Source organism: Lacerta agilis, chromosome 2 (assembly GCF_009819535.1).
Source record: "Lacerta agilis isolate rLacAgi1 chromosome 2, rLacAgi1.pri, whole genome shotgun sequence".
NCBI lineage: Eukaryota > Metazoa > Chordata > Lepidosauria > Squamata > Lacertidae > Lacerta > Lacerta agilis.
The window spans coordinates 40,793,980-40,815,592 of record NC_046313.1 but is presented as its reverse complement, the minus strand read 5'-3'; the positions used below and the strand labels follow the sequence as shown (position 1 = coordinate 40,815,592).

The 21,613-nt window shown below is 41.3% G+C and overlaps 1 protein-coding gene across 26 annotated transcripts in view; it reads right to left on the bottom strand.

Annotated features, from left to right (window-relative positions):
• Positions 1-21,613, bottom strand: part of CACNA1A (calcium voltage-gated channel subunit alpha1 A) — a 267,437-nt gene that overhangs the window by 65,936 nt on the left and 179,888 nt on the right. For 19 of the 26 annotated variants that reach the window (XM_033139731.1, XM_033139730.1, XM_033139749.1 and 16 more), the window contains exons 25-30: positions 18,840-18,899; positions 15,039-15,145; positions 7,543-7,554; positions 4,214-4,310; positions 2,287-2,447; positions 1,422-1,559 (exon numbers count right to left, since the gene is read on the bottom strand). In XM_033139731.1, the coding sequence (XP_032995622.1) occupies positions 1,422-1,559; positions 2,287-2,447; positions 4,214-4,310; positions 7,543-7,554; positions 15,039-15,145; positions 18,840-18,899 (575 nt within the window). The remainder of the gene's footprint in view (positions 1-1,421; positions 1,560-2,286; positions 2,448-4,213; positions 4,311-7,542; positions 7,555-15,038; positions 15,146-18,839; positions 18,900-21,613) is intronic. The other 7 variants (XM_033139741.1, XM_033139757.1, XM_033139756.1 and 4 more) reach the window with 1 other exon arrangement.

Sequence of the window (21,613 nt, the reverse complement as noted above, 5' to 3'; positions counted from 1 at the left end):
AGATTGTTTTTTAAAATCATTTTTATTAAAGATTTTCTTAGTCTACAAAAGTATGTGCATTGTCTCTTTAATCAGGTTCTGTACAGATCCGTTACATTTGTTGTGAGACATTAGTGTTATATGCAGTAAGTTCCCCAGATTGTTAATAGCCAGTTTTTAATCTTTGGGACTGCTGATTTTCCATTTTAAAGAAAGACCTATCTTTGATGTAACTAATACATTGCCCACATTTTGTTCTTTATAACAATTCTTCTAGGGCACTAGAAGCAAACCCTGCTATTTGCACAATGTTGGATATGGGTGATTTTAAACTCTAGACGTTATCATCTTATGGAGGAGCAAAGCTTTTAGATGGTAATGTGTATTATTTCTCTGATTTTAAAATGTGGTTTAAAATATGCCAACTCTCCTATATCTGGGACCCCTTCTACTCATTCTTCTGAATTGAGCCCTGGACATCTGCCTCCAAATCTCACACCAATGGCACTGCTATATTAATGTGGGGTTTGGGCACTGGAGGTCTACAGTAGGCTGATCACAGTTACAGGTCACAAGAGAAATTGTTTCTCTGGCAAAGGGGTTATGTATAGGGCATTTTAAAGTGAATTTGATGTAACCTATGTTTGTAAGTTTTTCATGTTATCTACACATCATCCTCATCCAAATGGCAGCCTCCCCCCTTTAATTTGCATTTCCCAATCTATAGATAATGCAGTAATGGAGGTGGGAAATCTGGCATAAAACAGCATGTAACCAACTGAAGCGCATTGTGTGGCTGGTTTGTTGTTGTTTTAACATGTGTAAAGCTATTTTTCTCAGTGCTATTTATTTCCACATCCCCTATTCCCATTTGCTGGTTGTCTGAGCACAATCTAGCTATTTTATTTCAACAGTCCAAAGGAAAGGTAGCATGCCTAACTTTACCAGTTGTTGCTGGAGGCATGTTCACTTTAGTTTAATTTTCTAAAACAGCTGTTTTGTGTACAATTGCTCTTGCACTATTCCACAGACAAAACATTTTTTTTTTAAAATGGGACATATGCACAGGTAAACAAATACCTATGTGCATGCCCACAATGGACTTTGGGTTTCCAGAAGGTAAAGTTCATGAATCACAAGCCCCAATCTTAATTATATTTTGCCTATTTTTACACTCCCGTGCTTTCAGTGGCTTTTGGTCAGCAGAAATAAAGAAACATTTCATACAAATCCTTCTTCCCAGGATGGTGTTTTTATATGGCAAGGGCAAACCACGGCTGATAAGCCTGGACTTCTATGTGACAAAAGAGGCTTAGTGATGACGCTAATCCAAAAAGGCTAGACTAGTTTTGTCTAGGGACCAATCTAGTTTCCAGCAGCGGCCAACCAGATACCCAGCAGCCCAGCATAGTAACAGACACTCATTTTCCTGAATCACTTACTCTGGCCAGCCTTCTCCTGTAGATACAGTGAAAAGAGTAAGGAGCGCCCACAACACGTTGTCATAATGGAACTCATACTTCCTCCATTCTCGTTTCTCAGCCTTCACGTCATCCTTCTCATAGACTAAGTACTCTCCCCTGATGAAGGACATCAAGAGAAACATTCAGAGACATGCTACAACAATGCAGTGTGGGCAATTTAGCAAGGATATGCTATGGTGCAAATGGTTGCTTTGCTAGTGACTGGAACTTCGGTCTCTGTGTGAATATAAGTAGTGTCTGAACCTTTTATTCATGTTATCACCCAAAAGTTAATCCAGATAGCTAATGATCACACTTTAGCTGGTATAACAGCCTCATTTCAGGGTGCTTAAGTGGAGCTGATTCACTTAGCTCCAACACAATAGCTCTTAATAGCTGGACTGTATAAACCACAGTTACTTAATTAACTGGTGTACACCAGTTTAAGTTTTGGCTGTGATATTAGTAAGATAATAACTGAGCTATACTGTGCTATACTGTGATTTCACTATGGATCTGGGTTATTTATATTATTATTCTTGATTATACTTACTTTATGGTGAGATATAAAATCAGCATAACAAACAGTACTATCAAGTACACAGTTAGCAAAATATAAATCAGGAACTACAGCATTAGAATTCATTTGCCAGCACTGATGTAGCAGGGAACGCAACGTGAGAAATGTAACCTGCAAGCTCCACCCTAATTTGGGTTTTGAGTCTATAACTCTAGAGAAGAGACATAAAAGTTCTTAGAAAATGTTAGCTTGCCAAAGGAATGGGAATGGTGTCAGGCCCAGGAAGCAGAATGGTGGCAAGATGGATGGAAGCAACATACATACCTGCAATCTTTTGCAAACTCCTTGGACTCATCAGTGCAGTAGAAGAACTTGCCTTTAAAGAGCTGGACAGCCACCACAGCAAATATGAACATGAAGAGCATGTACACAATGAGAATATTGAGGACATTTTTGAGTGAGTTCACCACACAGTCAAAGACGGCCTAGAAAGAACACAGGGTTCTGGTAAGGATTTGCTAGGTAATTATTATCATAATGTATATCCAGTCAACCAAAGTGGCTTAAAGAAAACTCCAAGTCAGCTTGCAAAAAAATGACATACAACACCAAATATAAAATCAAGCTAATGTAATAGTAAAGTACAAAACAGAAAATAATTTAACTAGGAAAAGTTAAATATGGATGTAGCAAAGTGGAAGAATGAAGAGGTTTAAAACTGAGGTTGGAAAGGAGGGAAGTCACAATACTCTGCGGAGTATATGTATTTGTATGTGATGTAGTAATGTCTTATCTTAAGAGTGTTTCTTTATGATATGTTAAAAGCAAAATAAAAATATATTTTAAAAAAATTAACAATTGTATGAAGCACTAAAATATCAGCACTAATCAAATGACTAAAAACTAGTTTAAGAGCTGCAGACTATAAAATTGCAGAACACAGCAATTCAATTTGATGTGAAACATTTATTAAAATAAATAAGTAGAAGTATTCAAAAGCCCTCTAAAACAGACAGAAGTCCAGTGGATTCCCACAGAGGATACTCAACTATCTTGCTTCCACCACCTCTCTCTCTCTTGCAGCTGCCTATATGAAAGCAGACTCTCTCAAGGGCTGAGAAATCATTGTGGGAGCAGGCAACTTCTGAGGAAGCCTAGTCCCAAGCTGTCTGGATAACCACAGAAGTACCTATTTCTTAAAAATCCTCAGCCCATCAAAAAATAATTTCAAGTTCCTCCAAAACAGAGCAATAACTTGTCCCCACAAAGAGAATTCCATCTTTTTTTGCTACTTATAGATAAAGCTGTGTTGGTCTATTGTAGCAAGAGAGAGTCTAGCTCTCTTCATGGATTAGAGCCCACTTACCGGTAATCAGATGCATGAAATGTTATCCTCATTTTGCAGAATTATCGTTGGAAAACAGGCAGAACTATACTTAGGTATAGATGGACAACTTAAAGTCTGGTCCATCCCGGTTCTCACAGGTGATGGGACTAAATTCATCCCATCCCCTTTCCAGGAAGATTTTAAATGGTAAATTATTTAAAATGCACCCAAGAAACACACATTTTAAAGTACTTACAAGACAGTCTGATGGTTGCATATTCTCTCCCCTCCCCAATCCATTTTTCTATTTATAGCTTCAGAAATGGTGTATGCAACCACCCAGAGCCTAAGCAGCTAGCATGGGGGCTCCTTGCTTCCAATGTGCATAGAGCAAGACTCCCTGGGAGCAACAGTACTTGATATCATTCTGTCACTCCCAGAGAACTGTATGGGGAGAAATGGCTGCCCCAATGTTTATATGCATTTTAAAGGGAGGGAAGTTCGGAGGGGGGTTGGAGGCAGCACAGAGCCTGCAGGTCCCCTCATAATGGAATTCACTGGACTGTGGATTCTAAAGTTGATCCAGGTCATGCATGATCTGTCTCAGTTATGTAAGGGTAGGGTGGATTCCTCCTCCATCCTTAACTATGCTCCAGTTCAAATGACACTGTACATTAGAGGTGTATATGCAGAGAAAATAAAGTAATCCCTCCCTTTGTTTCACTAGATCTCATGCATGAAAGGGTTTGAAGGCTGGGTCCAACTTTCTTCTCATTCTAACCACACCCACATTTTCTTTCTTAAACTGTTGATTTACATCCCCCGGCCTAAAACAACAATGATTATCATAATTATTTATTTTTATAGTGCCATCAATGTACATGGCTCTGACTCCGTCTTTTTATGCTGCTACCCCCAACACACCTTGAGCTTTGGCAATCGCTTGATAGTTTTGAGGGGTCTGAGGACACGCAGGACACGCAAGGATTTGATGGTGTTGATGTCTTTCCCTTTGCTGCCTCTGTAGAGAGATGTTGGGTGAGAATAGAAGAGCAAGGAAAAACAATGAGGCTTGAATCTTTACTGTACACTGTTCTAGACAGAGGACTGCCAAAGGGAGATATATACCCATGCTATCTGCTACCCTTTTTGTCATCCATACTCCTTTTAAGGTTCTGTTGTAACAGTCACATCTACCTTTTTCAGTTACCACTCCATTCTTTCCATACCTTCAGCTGCTTTACCCTTTTTTATATGCTTTTGATTCCACCCATCACTTCATCTGTATTGGTACCCTTTCAGCACCTCTCTGTTCACCAGTACCATAGGATTCCTCAAGGTGCTAAGAAGTTGGAATGCTCCGTCCCAAGGCATGCGCTCCTCAAAAAAGAAAATAACCTGGTCTAGAAGTAACATTTTCAAAGAGGGTTCAAGTATTGCTGGATGTATTCTTTAACTGTTGTTACCAGATTTACTGAGAAAGCATAGAAGGTGCTGTGAGGTGTATTGGAGTGTTACAAGTCAATGGCACTCATTGATACCAGCTGATACACAGCACTAAAGTATTCAACAGCAGTTCTCAACTCAGTTCCAATTTCCTTCAAACTTCAAACCTTGCCAGTCAAGTTATCCTGCCTGTTTTTATGCTACCCTATATTAGTTTCCCCTCATCTCCTGTGCTATTAAAGTAGTCTTCTCCCAGTTTTGTAAAGTGTACACACATACAATGCTAAGAATCATTATAGCCTTACTAAGGTTTACATTTCTCAGATCCTAACTGGCTACGCATTTGTGTGTACATCATATCAAATGAAGGGGGGCATTTTAAAACAGGGTTCTCCTAAGAATGGGGGAAATAGCAGAGGAAGAAATTGCAGCCTGAATTAATGCTCTCACTGTGCTGCTTCAGAAACCCACGCTGAAGTGAAGCAGAATACCCGGTATGTTGATGCTGTTAGAAACATATACTAGCTTTATGCAGATAACTTATACAGAACAGAACAGAGAAATGTGGGGAGCCCCTTACAGACCTGCTACAAATTGAAAGAATACAAAGTACACCTACAGAATCTTTATAGCTCTGAGGCATAAAAAACACATATTCAAACATACTGCGTGCTTTGGTTGTAGTTGTAGTAGTAGTAGTAGTTGTTGTTGTTGTTATATCATGTAGTAAAGCCTTCCTGGGGCTGTACTACTGTACTTCAGAATGCAGATGGGGGGCATGGCATATTTCATGACAAAAATTATTGTATGCTGAAAGCCAGCACCCCAGTGAGAATGCTTGTACATCTATGAGAATTGTTCTAGCCTATCCTTCTCCATTACACATTAGTTTTCCAATCCCAGAATATTTTTGGTATGGGGAGAATTAAAAGTTTATTCTGAAGTAGTCCCATCCTTGGATGACAGTTCAGTATGTTTTTCCTTAACCTATCCACTGGCTCACATTCTGTGTGCATCCAGATAACCTAGAACCTTCTCTCCAGCAGTAAGATAGAACTCCATCTTTCCCTTCAGTGCACAACACACATGAGAGTATCAATATGCTAAAGTTCTTCAGTCCCATTTAGCTCCCCCGTGTCAATTTTTCTTATTGGGTGAAAAAGAAGATGACAAGGACATATTCCTGGAATCAATTTCTAGTTTGGAGAAATATATAATCTCTTCTCATCTTCTACAAGAAGCCACTGAAAGCCAGCCCCACCATTAGACAGAGCAGGGCAGCTGATTTTGGAAATCATGAATACGCAGCAAATTGTTAGCTATTTAATTTATTAATGTTGTATTTTTACCAGCTGGGGTGGTAAGAGAAACTTGTATATGCCTACAATAAACCACTGCAAGTCCACTACAACACAGCTTTTCTAATAGTGGGTTTATTTGAAGCATCTATATAATAAATTATAGTTATAATTTAAGGAAACGTTTAAGCAACATGACTGTATTACAGGAGAGCTATTATAACTACAGCTGCTTCACAGGCCCTGCTATCTAACATACACTTCTGCGAGGAGCACTCTTTCTTTTACACTTCTGATTCAACACAGGTGAATAGCCTCATACTATAAAGAGAGTGGCAGAACCTTTTCTCAGAAATGCACTGCTGGAGAGATGGTTTTCAAACTTTTGAGTGAACATATATTCAATCTCAATGGAGAGCCAGCAAAGCCACTTGGAGAAGAGCCCCCGATTATAATCCTTCCAAAAGTCAGACACAAAGGGAAAGAGTTCTAGCTAGAGACTTCTGTGTTCTGACAGCTAGATAATCTGTCATGACACTTCTAATAAAACGACAGTTTTAGATGCATGAAAATGCAAAACGGATGCCTAGTAGTGACATATTCCAGCTTGATCCTATTAGCACTCTCTGGCCATGACATTCCCAAACATTGTCATTTTCCAGCATAAATGTTTAACATTACTGAAAATAGCTAGCCTGCGGAACAAAGAGACAGAAGGATTGTCTGTTTGGGCATAACATATTTCCATAGTTGTGAGAATGCCCTGCTTATTTGTGTTATATCTCTATTCACCAGAAGACCTTCCTTCAAACAACAGTGAGCCCCAGGCTTTACAGCCAAGCAAACAATGCTCTCCAACTCCCTCCTTGACAGAACAAAAGCACAAAGGAGGCTAGTTTTTTATAATAAAAAAAAACAACAACTCCCAAGCATATGTCCCAGGGCCATTTTTGTTGCTGTTGTGTGTAGATGACAACAGGCCTCTAGGAAGTAACGCCCCGCCCTATGACTGCTCAGTGCAGCTGGATGTTCCCAAAGTCCCTAGCACGTGGGGGCTTTCTTTTTAAAGTTGATGTTATTTCTAATCACCATCCTTGTCCTTCATCCTTGACAACATTAGCATATCATGAGTTCCTGGCATAAGTAGGATTTCAATACTGTATATTTCAAGCAGGCTGCAGCAGAATGTTCTGTTCAGTGCACATCATGGCCATTGCAGAGTCCCAGAGAGTGAAATCCTGGCAGTAAAATACAATGATCCCAACTCAGTGATGCAACCTACAACAGTAACAACTGAATGACTGATGTTTGGAGAGACGAAAGGAGCTCTAAAATGTCTTCCCTTCCAACCACATTAGCCAAAGTGATGCATAACCAAGATCACATAGATAAATAGAATGTGCACCATAGAGTGAGTGAGAGAGAAAGGAAGAAAGGAAGGAAGGAAGGAAGGAAGGAAGGAAGGAAGAAAGAAAGAAAGAAAGAAAGAGACAGACAGAAAGACTTTACCGTGAGCTGCTCCTGTTGTGAAGTGGCAGTGAAAGGGAAGAGACAAGGAAAGTGAGTAACATTAAGAAAGAGAACACACAACATAAACCCCAAACAACCCAATACCACATGCTGGCTCTGTTCAGGGAAGTTTCTGAACCGAATCGGTTTTTCCTGCACTCTTCTTTGGCGGCTGCCTTGAAACACAGGGTAGTAATGTGCTACAATTGTTTAACTACAGATCTTAGGCTAAAGAAGATCAAAGCCTTGGTGTTGAGAAAATCCTTCATGCCAGCTCAGTTGGAAACCTGGGAAGTTTCCAGCATCACTAGACAAAGCATTTCTTACAAAGAGGACAAACCTGTCTGCCCTTGCTCATCCAAAAACAAACAACAAACACAAAAAACCACCTGAGGGCAAAGGGCAGCAGCCAAAGGTGCTTCAAAAAAATCTTATTCATCCCTTATGTGGAGCTTACTCACATTCAGATTGTACTTGGTTTTTATTCAAGGCTTAATCTTTACCCTAAATTTACATATCCTTATTCTTTAAAGCCTTTTGGTCTCTCATTCAGCATCCAGTTCTTGATGTGCTTACTTGGATTTATATACTCCTAATTTCCACTGACATAAAATTGAGGTGTCAAATTCCAGTGGTTACACAAATCCTGACTAAGGAATGAAAATGAAGAGGAGTTTGATTGAAATATCAAGTATTTATACCTAAGCATGCTTAGTAGGGACGAAGGCTGCAATCCTAACCCCATTTAACTGAGAGTAAGCACCACTGAATTTAATAGGATGTATTTTGTAGTAGGCATGGTTAGGATTTTAAGTGCGACTTGGTTCCAAATAAACATATCTGAGATCAGGTTGCATGCCTCACCTCATGACGTGGGAAGCTAATTAGGCTGTTTAGGTCTGGGACACTGTTTAACAATTCTCAGTCCTTACCTCTAAACTAGTACAAATAAAAACTATTGTTTCATGAAGCTCTACTAAATTTCCCTATCAAGGTGATCATTCTTTTGTCCAAATACAGATAGCAATAGTGGTGGGGGAGCCCAAGCTTTCATTGGCACATTTTTTTTTGGACCTAGGTGGGGCAATAGCAATTATCTCGACACTCCTCCGGTGATCCCAAGTTCCAGTCTAGAAAAGTGGTTATGAGTTTACAATACAGAATCTAGTTGCTTAACACACTGGTGTGGCTGCTATTGATGCAATAGTATGAATAAACATAACGTGGTAGACTACAGAGCAGTTTATAGTCAGATGACAGCAACACAGCTGAAAAACAATACAGACCCTTGTACATTTAATTGAAGTTGGCATGATTGGCTCAAAAAAACATTTTCTAAATGCTGATGAAAATTTTAATGAAACTGATGAGAGATGAGAGAAGAACAAACCAGATCACTAATGATATAGAATGCATAAGAAAGAGAGGAAAGGAAAGGTGCAGTATAGGGTGGCAAGTTCCATCAGAGTAATAAATGACTGGGAAACACAACCACCAACAATGTCGCTACAAAGTGGTTTGCACTGACTTTTAAAATGCCAGTTATGTCTGACATTAATCCTATTCCACCACTCTTCTATGGTGGCAATCGTCAGAAGATTACCCATGGTCTCCAGGCCCCAAATCTCTGATAAATCTGTCAGATACCCATCATCTCTAGTAGTGCACTCCATATTCTCTTCCATAGCTCTTGCTGCCCTTATTGTTTTTGAAGCTGAAGCACTGTCCTAGTCAGATCTCCAAGGCTGAGTATATAAGCATGTGCATGTTGGATCAGTAGAATAAATGCTAATCTATTGCAAGGTGAATTCACAGCTCCCATTCTTCAGTCCTGCAGGTACAGGGTCAAGTTCCATTGTGTTAAGATATTTTTTTTTTAATGGGATATCTGGAAGAGTGAGCTATGGCAGGCCTTAGGGACAACTACACTTTCACCCTGCTACACAACCCAGGTTACTGCAGGGACATAGGCTTGCCTTAGTCACAAGTGGAGCTTGTCTTTCCATGTGATGGCACTGGCTCAGTGCCACGTGCTGCATATGTGACACCTGACTAGCAACTTTAGTCACAATTCCAGGATTTCAGCCTCAGTTCTTCCCCAAGCTTTTTCTATGTCCGACCACTTAAGAGATATGCTAGAATTGTAAGACTACCTTCACCTGAGACAGCTACAGAGGAACTCGCAGTACCATCATGACAACAAATAATCATGAATAAAAAGGGCATATGGAGGGGTCCGTAAGTGAAGCATTGCAGCCTCAGGCCAGAACTGAAGGTTTCAAATGCTCACTATGTATTCAGGCTGCTTTGCCCATCGCCTCAGGATGGAAAAAAAAATGTAAGAATTGCATACTGTTACAGGTGTGTGATCTGGGAAAAGAAGCTGAAACACCTCCAAATTAAATCTCACCTGGGAATGACTGGAGACAGCAACCCTGAGACCCCAGTGCATGTGCAAGCACTTTTGAGGAGGCCATAGCACGTTCCTAGGTTCATGCAGAGAGCCAAAAACTATAGAAGAAAGTTGCAGATGTACGGAAGAGCTGGAAAATGGGTGCAAGGCATGCAGGGAGGGAGGCTATTCCAGGAGAAAGGCTGACTGCACTAATCTGGTAACCTTTGGGTTGCTGTAGAATCTCCTACCATCCTCGTGGTATGTAGATAGAAAATATGAGATAAGGTTGCATTAATAATATTTTTCTCATGCATCACAAGAGCCCGATGCTGAATGATGGAGTGCAGAGCACCTCAGAAAAACTGCCACGCCCTTTAAGATTTCTGGCTTTGATGAATTTTGGGATAAAGACACTAGACAACTAACTGTTCACTAGCAGAAGCCTGCATAAGGACAACCCCAACTGCTACTGGGCTTTCCTGCTCTTCTCCCTCCACATAACCCCCAAATTGGCTTGGAGGGTGGGTACTGAGAGAACCCTCAGGACAGCACATGAGGGGAGGAGAGAGGACATTCCGTCAGGCGAACAGCAATGCTCGCCCTGATGAAGCAATTTTCTTAGTGCTATGTTGCATTCCTCCCATTGCAAAAGCATATGGAACTTCACCTACTCACAAACTCAGAAAACCTTGTTACACTTGCTTCCACTTCATCCCCACCCCGTTTTTCTAACCACAATTTAAATGGTAAGTTCGCTGGGGCTGGAGGATTTTTTCTTCATGGGTTCCAGTGGCAGGGCTTAACCAAATGACATGGCCACCACCACATCCACACAGCCCCACCACTCACTCCAGCCAGGGCAGAAAGGGAGTGGGAAACAAAAATATGCTGTATTGCTATGCCAACTCCCAAGCTGGCATAGTGAAGAGGCCCAGATTGAGCCCATTGCCATCATGTGATGGCAGTAGGGCTAGTTCTGGATCCAGCAGATCCCTTGCTGGACTGACTCTGACCTTTCCCTGTTATGGGGTTTACCCTGACTATATCCAGTGGTAATATTGCTGGTGGTAGCTTCTGCCTGACTGCCATTTGTGCAGGCATATTGAGGTACAGTACTCTACACCGGTGAAAGATGTCTGCTGGCAGGGTTGGACAGAGGCTCACCTCTGCCTCACCCAACCTCTCCTCCAGCCAAGTGGTTTGGATTGCAGCTCAGGGCTCATCTGCACTTCTGCTTGTCCAGTGCCTAGAAACAGGGTGAAACTAGGCTTTATTTCACCTGGGAGCCTCAATGGTGCCCCCCTCTGGAGGCTTTACCCAGTGAAAAAACCTGGCTAGCTCCCCTGTAGCTATGGCTCTGCCTAGAAAGCACAGGGCTGAGTGGTTTCCTCTTGACCCACTCCTTTCCAAGGGAACACCTGCTCTTTTGCAATAAACAGAACAAATGGCAATCTGGGGGAAATCCGCTAAAGAGCAATTTCCCCAGGAAGAAAGCAGCAGGACAAGAGGAAGTGTGGATAAGCCTTTAGATTGCCATGTGTGTTAATAGAGCTATAACATGAACAAAAAACAGAAGGGGTAATCTATTAGATTGTTCTTTCCTCTTCTACTACACCTTGGTCCAAGCTTCTAAAAATTATTTCTAGGAGGGAAAATGAATATAAATCTGTACCTTTAGAACCGGTTACCCTTGGAAGCAATTAAGACATTCAAATCCTTTCCAACGTGCTCTGAATCAACCAGCACTACACACTGTGCACATCCTATTTTCATCTGAACTGCAGACACATGACACAGGTGTGAGGTTCCCCAATACTAAGAAGTCTCTGCGTGTTTCTTCCCTTTGACTTCCTTGTTCCATATGGGAGCAAAGGAAATCAGGAGCTGGGACCAGTTCAGTCAAGCCCTATGAGAGGGATAGTTAACCTGGTGACATTTGGGTGCTTATGACTCAAATTCCCACCAGTCCCAACATAGCCAATGGTCAGGGATGATTGGAGTTGTAGGTTACATGCACACCATACATTAAAAGGACTCTTATACCACTTTAACAATCATGGCTCCCCCCCCCAAAAAAAAATCCTTGGAACTGTGGTTTGTTAAGGGTGCTTAGAGTTGTTAGGCCATCCTTCACAGAGCTAGAATTCCTTAACAAACTACAGTTCCCACGGTTGTGGGTTTTTTTGGGGGGGGGAGCCATGACTTTTCAAGTGAGCAGTGCTTTAACTGCATGGTGGGTATTACAGCGGTCCACAAATCTGGATGGCACCAGGCTGGCTACTCTGCCTTATGAAATGGACCAATTGCTGAGGCTAAGCAGGAAAGTTCTTTTCCAGTATAGCACAGTAGGTTCTTGGTTCTAAATCACTGTAACTTCATTTATTCATAAAAGTTTGAGACTCACTTCAGAACTTCAGACATGATGTATGATGCTTCCGAGAATTCAGGAAATTCCTACTTTTCTTTTCATATGATGAATGGGATATCTCTGCATCAACCCACCCTCTTTTTTCATTCCAGTAAGTTTTTCATTATCGCAGAAGTTCATGTGGAATTCCTGTATAAAATTCTTTCACCCCTCAAGGTTGTAAACTCAGATTTTCAATGGATATTTTGTCATGGTTTGAAAAAAGCTAGATTTGTCCAAATATAGCTTTACAGCCTACACCCAAACACACTTATAATTTCATTGGCATCCTAAGAAATTGTTGACAGAATCTTGAGGCAGCTCTGTGAGGTAATGAGGTACCCAGGCTTGTGGAAGGTCAGAAACAGTCTGCCTTCTCCATCAAAATACATTTATTATTATTATTATTATTATTATTATTATTATTATTATTATTATTATTATTATCATCATCATCATTATCATTACTATTATTTCTACACTGCCCTTCATCCAAAGATCACAGGGCGGTTTACAATATAAAAACACAAACCAGCTTCCGGTTTCCTGCCATGGCCATTGGCTGCTTTCCCAGAACACAGGACCCCAATTGTGCAGGTTTTCAGGGTTAATATGGGGGTAGTTGGCCCTGCCGACCCCTCCCCCAGGGTAGGGGGGGAGTGGCCGTCCCCCACAGTTCGTCTGATAACTGCTGCTTGCTACAGAATGCAGGGACAGGGATGCTGGGTGCGAGCACTGCACGAATCGGCAACTCTCCAAAGTCATCGCCATGAGCGGGAGATCCCCGTTTCCTAAAATCATTAAAATTCGGACTAAGAAACAGGCATGTTCTGGAAAGAAGGAGATAAAAAAGGACCTGCTAAACAAAGCAATCACTGGATGCCAAGGTGTGGACTTCAAACAGACTTTCATTGCTGCACTTTGATTTAAGTGGGGCGAGCGACTTTCTCTTTTATTTCTCATTTGCTATTTTGGCAAACCTCACCCAGAAAGAATTAATTATTCAAAAGGAATGTGGGAGGAACTGTTAAAATCAATTTGATATTTGGCTGCGTAGCCATCTGCGGAGAGCCTCAAGGCAAAAATAATGATTTGATAAGAAGCAGGCTTGGGCTGAGAAATATGGCGGTGGCTGTGGAGGTTGTGACGCAGAAGGAAAATAAATGAACTCCCCTTTGGGGAGGCAAAAGACATTCAATGGATTTGGAATATCACACGCAAAAACTGCATTTTACCTGCATGGACTATCTTTATACTTGGATTAAAGTGAAGGTGAGTTTGTGATTTGTGGCTTGCTCCCACCAGGGCCCAGGGGGAGCTGGCTTGGATCCCAGAGGAACAACAATCAACAAATAATTACTGAAACTGTGAGATATAGCCCGCGGCATTGTTTTTCTACGGAAAATTCGTATTTGGAGCAACAACTGGTTAAAAGACCTGGACGGTCGCTGTGCTATAAATCTTACTAATTGAAGAAGAGTTGGAAGAGTGTTCAGAGCATTGGAAAACAAAGATAAAATTGGAATGAAGGAAGGGGCAACTGGGATGACTACGCTTAAATCATTTAAAGAAGAACAACACAGGGGAAAATGCCTCTCGCATTTGAACAGACTTATGGATTTATGAATCGCGATAGAAAGCCGCACACCAGAGATTGGAAGAAGACGTTAAGGTCTGAATTAAATTAAACTTGATTATTATAAACATAAACTTAATAATAATAATAATAATAATAATAATAATAATAATAATAATAATACTTTTTTATTTATACCCTGCCCATCTGGCTGGGTTTCCCCAGTCACTCTGGGCAGCTTCCAACAAAATTATTAAAATACAATAATCTGTTAAACATTAAAAGCTTCCCTAAACAGGGCTGCCTCCAGATGTTCTAAAATGTGTGAGTTCATATTTCTTTTCTAAAGTGTGTGAATACAGCATAAAGCACTTTAGGACTCAGGGCCTGAACCATATTTTAGTCTTTATTTTAAACCTGACCCATTTTGGTGCAGTGCATCTCACAGCATCTGTATTGCAAACGTACAAGGGACAAATCAGAAAGAGCAGACCACATGAGCTTCTCACCCCATATTTTGATGACAAACTATGAACTGATGTAGACACACCCTAAATGTGGTATTGTAAATGTAGGTTAGTTTTACATTTAATCAGCTCTTTCTCTTAGCTTGAACAGGACGTACTGGAACCTCTCTACAAATGATGTATGCTTCTGTTATCACTGAGGAAAGAAATCTTAGCCATGCCAGCCTTTTGGCCTTTTTGCATCCTGATATATCTGTTCAGTGCAACGTAGGAGATCTTTTTTCAGAATTTATGGCTCGGATTCCCACAACCTGCAACTTACAAGGAGTCTGAAAAGAAACAGGGCCAGTCTGCCATTCCTATAGTTGGCCCTTGGGGAAAACTCCACATGCAAGGAGCATCCCAAGCCAAGGGGAGAGCACAAAGATTTGGAGTGTCCATGCTCTAGGAAGGTTTATGGCAGCACCGGAAAAGGGATTGTGATGAGGGAATGGGCAGGGGGGACAAGTTGCCTATGTGTTGACAACTGTTAACAGACCAATCATGCAGCAAGCTTCAACATGAGCCTTTTCCAGGAGAAGGGAATGAGCTGTGCTTTCTGCAGAAAGAGGTAAAAGAAAGAAAGCACTATGGCTCCTTAAAGAAACTTACGTGAAGGCAAACGCCACCAATGCTCCACTGACCACAATGAAATCCAGGATGTTCCACAGGTCCCGGAAATAAGCGCCTCGATGAAGGATCAGTCCTAAGTCAATCATCTAAAGAATTAACCAAAGCAAAGAAACACAGGGTTCTTCAGGCACTACGCATGGTTTTGATTACTGTAATTTTGAGATCCCCAGTCCCCTAGTGTCAATTACTATTGTTTCCATAATTCCACCCTAATGATGGAGGTCAGTCTTGCTGGGCTCATTTTACAAAGTAGGAGATCAAGGTAAAAAAGAAAAGAAAGGTATTGACTTGCATGAAAATGAAAATGCTAAGAACAGACCACAGCTGCAGCTCTAGTATTCATGTGCAATGCAGAAAATAGCAAACAAAGGATACTTCATGCCCAGTTCAAAGACTAAAATCTGGTTTTTATGAAGCTTGAGAGTTGTGCACCAAGGTGTTGGCACAACACAGTCTGAAACACTGATTGTTTTTCTGGATGTGTTGTACACACAATTTCCTCAATGACATAATCTCTCCCCACATGTTTAATGGTGCTGCTGTCACAGGAATCCTGACTGGGTAGAGATGGAGTCTATGCAAAACTGGAGTTATCAAACCCCACACCACAGAATCCAGAGTGTATGAAAATATTCTGCAGCACATACACTGCTGCTTGTAAGCAAATCTTTCACTATGCCACTCTGTAAAGCATGCATTAAATTCAGAGCCACTTCAAATGCTACAGTAAAAGGACATATAGTCTAGCATTTTTACTACATACCAACCACACATTTTCTGTAATGTTAAAAGAGAAAAAAAATGCAGTCATGTGGGAAGCATGCACCTGGGAGCCTCAGAAGTGAATGCAGAGTGAGAACTGTCCCTTCTGGAACCCATTAAGCAGCTCACAAAGAACTGTTGAATTAAAAACAACTAATGGCTGGAAAAGCTCTTGCAGCCTAATGGAACATAGGAAGCTGCCTTATATTGGATCTGACCACTGATCTTGCTCAGTGTTATTGACAATGACTGACAAGGTTTCAGACAGGAGTAATTCACAGTCCTGTCTGGAAACATGCATGAGCTATGGCCCTTTCTCAGCTACAGCCTTCCCCTGTATGATGCTAACCATGTTTACTCAAATAATTCCCATTGATTTTCAGTGAGACTTAGGGTTCATCCACACTTCCATTTGCCCTGCTGCTTTCTCCCAGGGAAACCTGTGATTTAGCAATGAATCACAAACCAGGTTTTTCATGGATAGCTGTTTGTTTCAATTTAGTGCTAAAGTGTGGGTTTTCCAGGGGAAAGTGGAAGGGCAAAGGCAAAACCACTCTGACCTATGCCTAGACAGCATGGGGTGAGTCCTATGCTTTATATTGGCATGGGACAAGTGGAAGCATAGATGAATTGTGGTTGAAGTTAACCTATAAGGTGCTATGGTGTCATCTAGTGGTCCTCAGTCACAACTGCAAGCAAATCCTCTGGATTGAGAGAGTATATACAGAAATGGGAAGCCAGGAGGGGGGAAAGTATGCTTAGGGCTGTCAACCAAATGAAATATATTCCCCTCAGTAAGAGACCTGGGAGTTACGATAAGGGCATGGAGCAACCATTATGTCAGTAAACATGAAAGACAGTTGTAATAGACAGGTGAGTGGAAGAACAATTGACAGCAGGGGGATGTGATGGAATGCTAGCTAGAGTCAGAATGAATGACAGGGCTAGCAGTGTCCGTTGAGAATGGCAGATGAAAGAGTGTGAGGAGTTAAGTAAAAATGTGGGAGGGAATTAGGTGTGTGGGTGTTAGAGAGGGAATGAATGAACAAACAAACGAATAAACAAACAAACAAACAAAGGTATAGGTAATAATATTAGGATAGTTCTAAAAGAGGGGGGTTTAACATTATGCCTGGTCAGGATAGAAAAAACTTATTTTTTATTGTTTATAAATTTACTAATTGTTCTGGTACATTAAATGCTTTTTGTAATTATTTTGTCATTTTTCATACAGAATGGTTGACATAACCACATACAAAATGCAGTAAGAATGATGAGTGTAACAAATAGAAAAAGAAATAAAAAATGAGAATACAGAGGGGAGGGGTGGATTCTAGGAATACCTCATTTTAGGAATGAGTAATAGTATCTCATGCTACCTATTTGCACAAACCAGCTTTTAGTCCAGATCTTGCTCTGTCTTAGCACTCAACTGAGCAGTTCTTAGTTCCCAAGTGAAGTGAAAAAAGCCTGTCACACAATCAATCTGCGGTAGCCTCAAGAGAAGGCAGCAGTGTGAACTACGGCACACTTTAGCTTGTAAAGCTGCAGCATGAAAACATAATATTCTTTACTATAATAACCACCTTTGGGGAACAATGCCTCGCTTTCTTAGGCCCAGTTCAGTGCCCTCAAGGAAATATGCTAGCACATTTGAAATTTTTGTAACTTTCTAGGAAGACACTTCACATAAACAGCTTCCTGGGTGAAAATGTTTCAGTTTGGCTCTGCTTTCAAGTGGTTAACATATAATACAGTTGAACCTCGGGTTACGAACATAATTTGTTCCGGAGGTCTGTTCTTAACCTGAAACCATTCTTAACCTGAGGTACCACTTTAGCTAATGGGGCCTCCTGCTGCCGCCGTCGTGCAATTTCTGTTCTCATCCTGAAGCAAAGTTCTTAGCCTGAGGTACTACTTCCGGGTTAGCAGAGTCTGTAACACGAAGTTTTTGTAACCTGAGGTCTTTGTAACCTGAGTTACCACTGTATATGAATTAGGCCCCAGATATCTGTCAGTGTCACCATGTCTGTACATTTCCTCACCAGTGAATCTAAACTTGTGTGCATCTGTCTTAAGTGTTCAGTCAAGCCCCAGCAGAGATCTGCTCCAGGCTGTCTCTTGCTTTTCTTACAATTCTGGTCATGGGGACAACTGTTATTGTGATTGCAGCTTGCAGGAAGGGAAGGTTTATCCTTTCCCTTCCTAGCCACAACCTTCTCGTGAAAATTGCCCCCCTCCCCTGCTATGATGCTTTTATACTATGCTTTATAACTGTAGCGGGGACATTTATTTTGGAGAGGGAGTTGTAGGTATGGAGGAAAGGGATATATTTCCTCTCTGTGCATGGTGCGATCACATTAACAATCCACCCCTAGGGCTAGAATTAATTTAAGACAAAGAGATGTAGCTGCACACCACACAATAAGCCTAGCATGTAGCTTAACTCTTAATTTGCTAGGGTTGCTGAAGAATTAGAGTGCTGGTTGTACAGGAGGCAGAGTTTAGTTTCTGGAAGCTCTGGTTTGAGGCACACATACCCTTACTTGTTCATAATTGTCCATGTATAACAGTTGTTTTTTCCGAGGGGAAGAATGGTTTGGAAGCATTCAAATCCATATTGTATTTTGGCAGAGAAGTTAATCATAACTGCTTAGAGATCTTTTAAATATTAAGAAGTATATACATTATAAGAAAGAAAGAAAGAAAGAAAGAAAGAAAGAAAGAAAGAAAGAAAGAAAGAAAGAAAGAGAAAATCTTATTTCTGAAATTTTCACTCGACCTGGGCAAGCTAAGAAAGATATGTGTGCCTTTTGGACTACTAAATGGGAAAAGAGGTGTGAAAAGGCTCTTTTGAGCGATTCCCCCAAGGGACATTTGTTTCTCATGCCCACCAAATACTGATTCACAAACATTCAGCCCAGCTCTACTTCTGCCCTGCAGCTTCAAGTTCTCTGTCCAAACACCACCAAAATGTCATGAGATCACAGGCTCAAGCCCAGTTCCCCAATTACTAACCTTAACAACCATTTCAAAGGTGAAGACACCTGTGAAGACATAGTCAAAGTAACGGAGAACCTACAGGGAGAAACGACATAAAGGAATTAAAAATATAGTTCAGGTCTCACCACATCTCTGAAGTAATAAATCCTAACCAAACTTGTGACCAAGACCTTGGCTTCCGTTTTGAAGTCAATATTGTCCCTAAATACAGTCTAGTCAGCAGCACGCAGGAGATAAGATTCAAAGCAACAAATGACAGATTAAAGACTCTTATATTATCTAGAATCAATAAAGTAACCCATACTGCATTCTGGTCACTTCTCCATCTTTTCTGAGATACTACAGCCTTACTGATCTGTAATGAGGGTAAGAATTTCTAATTGTGTTTTACTCTACTACCACCTCATGGAGTTCCCATTGTAACCATTGCATCTGTGAAAGATGCTAATGGAAACATAAAAGGCATCTGCATGTGTAACATCCTATCTCCATGGGAGTTACAGCTGTCCTTTGGCTTCTGATGTTGCTATTAGAAAAGAGCTGATTTATAGGGGCATATAGTTAGAGTAGCAAAAACAAGGTTCTGTGATTACATGCACAAACCTTTTATAGCTTATAAAAATAGCAACTGGTGGGCTAATGATTTGGAATTTGACATACACAATTTACCTGATGAGGTCTACAAAAGTGCCATATTTACACTGATCCCATAAAACATATCAGAAAAACAAAAACATTAAACGCTAACAATAAACAAAACAACACTCCCACCCCCTAACCATCAGATAAAAACAATAACTCAGCACTAACACATTCCTCCATGGCCCAAAGATCATTCATATTAACTAGGCTGTATTTTGTTTTTGTTTAATCTCCCCACCCTGCCCAGAAACCTTGTGTCAAGGCCAGTTGATGTAAATCAGTGGTGTGTGTGTGTGTGTGTGTGTGTGTGTGTGTGTGTGTGTGTCCTCCAGTGATAGTTCAGTATCTCTCCTCCATTTTTAGGGAGCAGCAGCAAAACCAGAGCAAAAATTTGCCTCCTCTGCAGTCGTCCTGGTCGTTTGCTCCTCTACTGCTGTTGATGAGGCAGCAGCCATTTTGCATTAGGCCACAACCCTGGCGGTAGCCATTTTGTGACTGGTGCCCTCAACACCTTCACAAAATTCCAAACATGTCCCCAGATGCAAAGAACTTGGTGACCACTGGGTTAAATAAATGTCAAGTGTTTCACAAGATTACAAACCCTCCACGTGACCCTGATTTAGAGAAGCCATCCCAGTTTCTGATTGGATCCCAAACGTCCCACTTTTCCTTAGGATATCCCTATTTTCATTGGAGAAATGTTGGAGGGTATGGAGTTATCTGACCCCCAAGCCGTCTGAAGGCAATGCTGTATAGGGAATGTTTTTTTAAAAATGTTTAATCAATTGAACAGGAATTTATTGGAGGGGAATGGGGACAGGGAATGGTGGTCATTTTGTGACTAGGCAGGCTCAGCTATGGTAGCCATGTTGTGCTGTTATTGATACAGGCTCCAAAATGTTGTTTTTGCTGAGAATTGGATTTTTTTTGGTGAATAGCCAGCAATAGTATTTTTTTTTTAAAGATATAGGTGCAAAGTCCCTTCAGGCCAATGGAAGCTGTTTACCACAGAGGTCAAGCATGTCCAGCACTGTTCTCATGTGGGGGAGGGGCAGCAGTTAAGTGACAATTGAAGCAATATGGAAGTAATTTCTGAGGCCTTAGGGAGTTAGTTTGCCAGAAGGTAGGGAAGTACGGTATAACAATGAGGTAGTACTGTAAGCCTGTGCAAGAACACTCAGAACAGCAAATCTTTCTAAACATAGAAGAGGCATATCTATCCATTTGCACACATTACACAGTTAAAGATAAAAATGGGTGTGGGTGGGAGAGAGAGAGAGAGAGAGAGAGAGAGAGAGAGAGAGAGAGTTTAACATATCCTGAAAGAGCAGGAGCATAGACTATCCTGAAGGCAGCATGCCCCTGTCAATTGGTTTGTAGGTTCGACAGATCGAGGTCAGATTTGTCTATGATAGCCTACTGAACATAATGGTATCTAAAGTCTTCCTTTTTTACTTTGAAAATAAGGTAAAGTTAAAGGGACCCCTGACCGTTAAGTCCAGTCGCAGACGACTCTGGGGTTGCGGCGCTCATCTCGCTTTATTGGCCGAGGGAGCCGGCGTACAGCTTCCGGGTCATGTGGCCAGCATGAGTAAGCCGCTTCTGGCGAACCAGAGCAGTGCACGGAAACGCCGTTTACCTTCCTGCCAGAGCGGTACCTATTTATCTACTGTCACTTTGACATGCTTTCAAACTGCTAGGTGGGCAGGATTTGAAAATAAGATGCCATGTGGTTAGCAGTGTAAAATTGTCAGGCTCTAGACCAAGCTTTGTAACACTGCGAATTGCATTTCAGTTTGCTAAATACAGTGGTACCTCTGGTTGCAAACACGATCTGTTCCGGGGTGTCGTTTGCACCCCGGAAAGTCCGCAACTAGAGCGGCACTTTTGCGCATGTGCAAAGCGTCATAGAGCGCTTCTGCGCATGCGCAAACTGTGCAGAATGCTTCTGCGTGTGTGCGCATGCGGCGAAACCTGGAAGTAAACACTTCCGGGTTTGCCACGTTCTTAACCCGAAAAAACGCAACCTGAAGCAGCCGTAACCCGAGGTATGACTGTACATTCTTCACAACAGGCTGCAGTGCAGTGTAAAGTTCAGAGTATGAATGAAAGTGCGTGCATAATGGAGAACTGCCAATTATATCCAA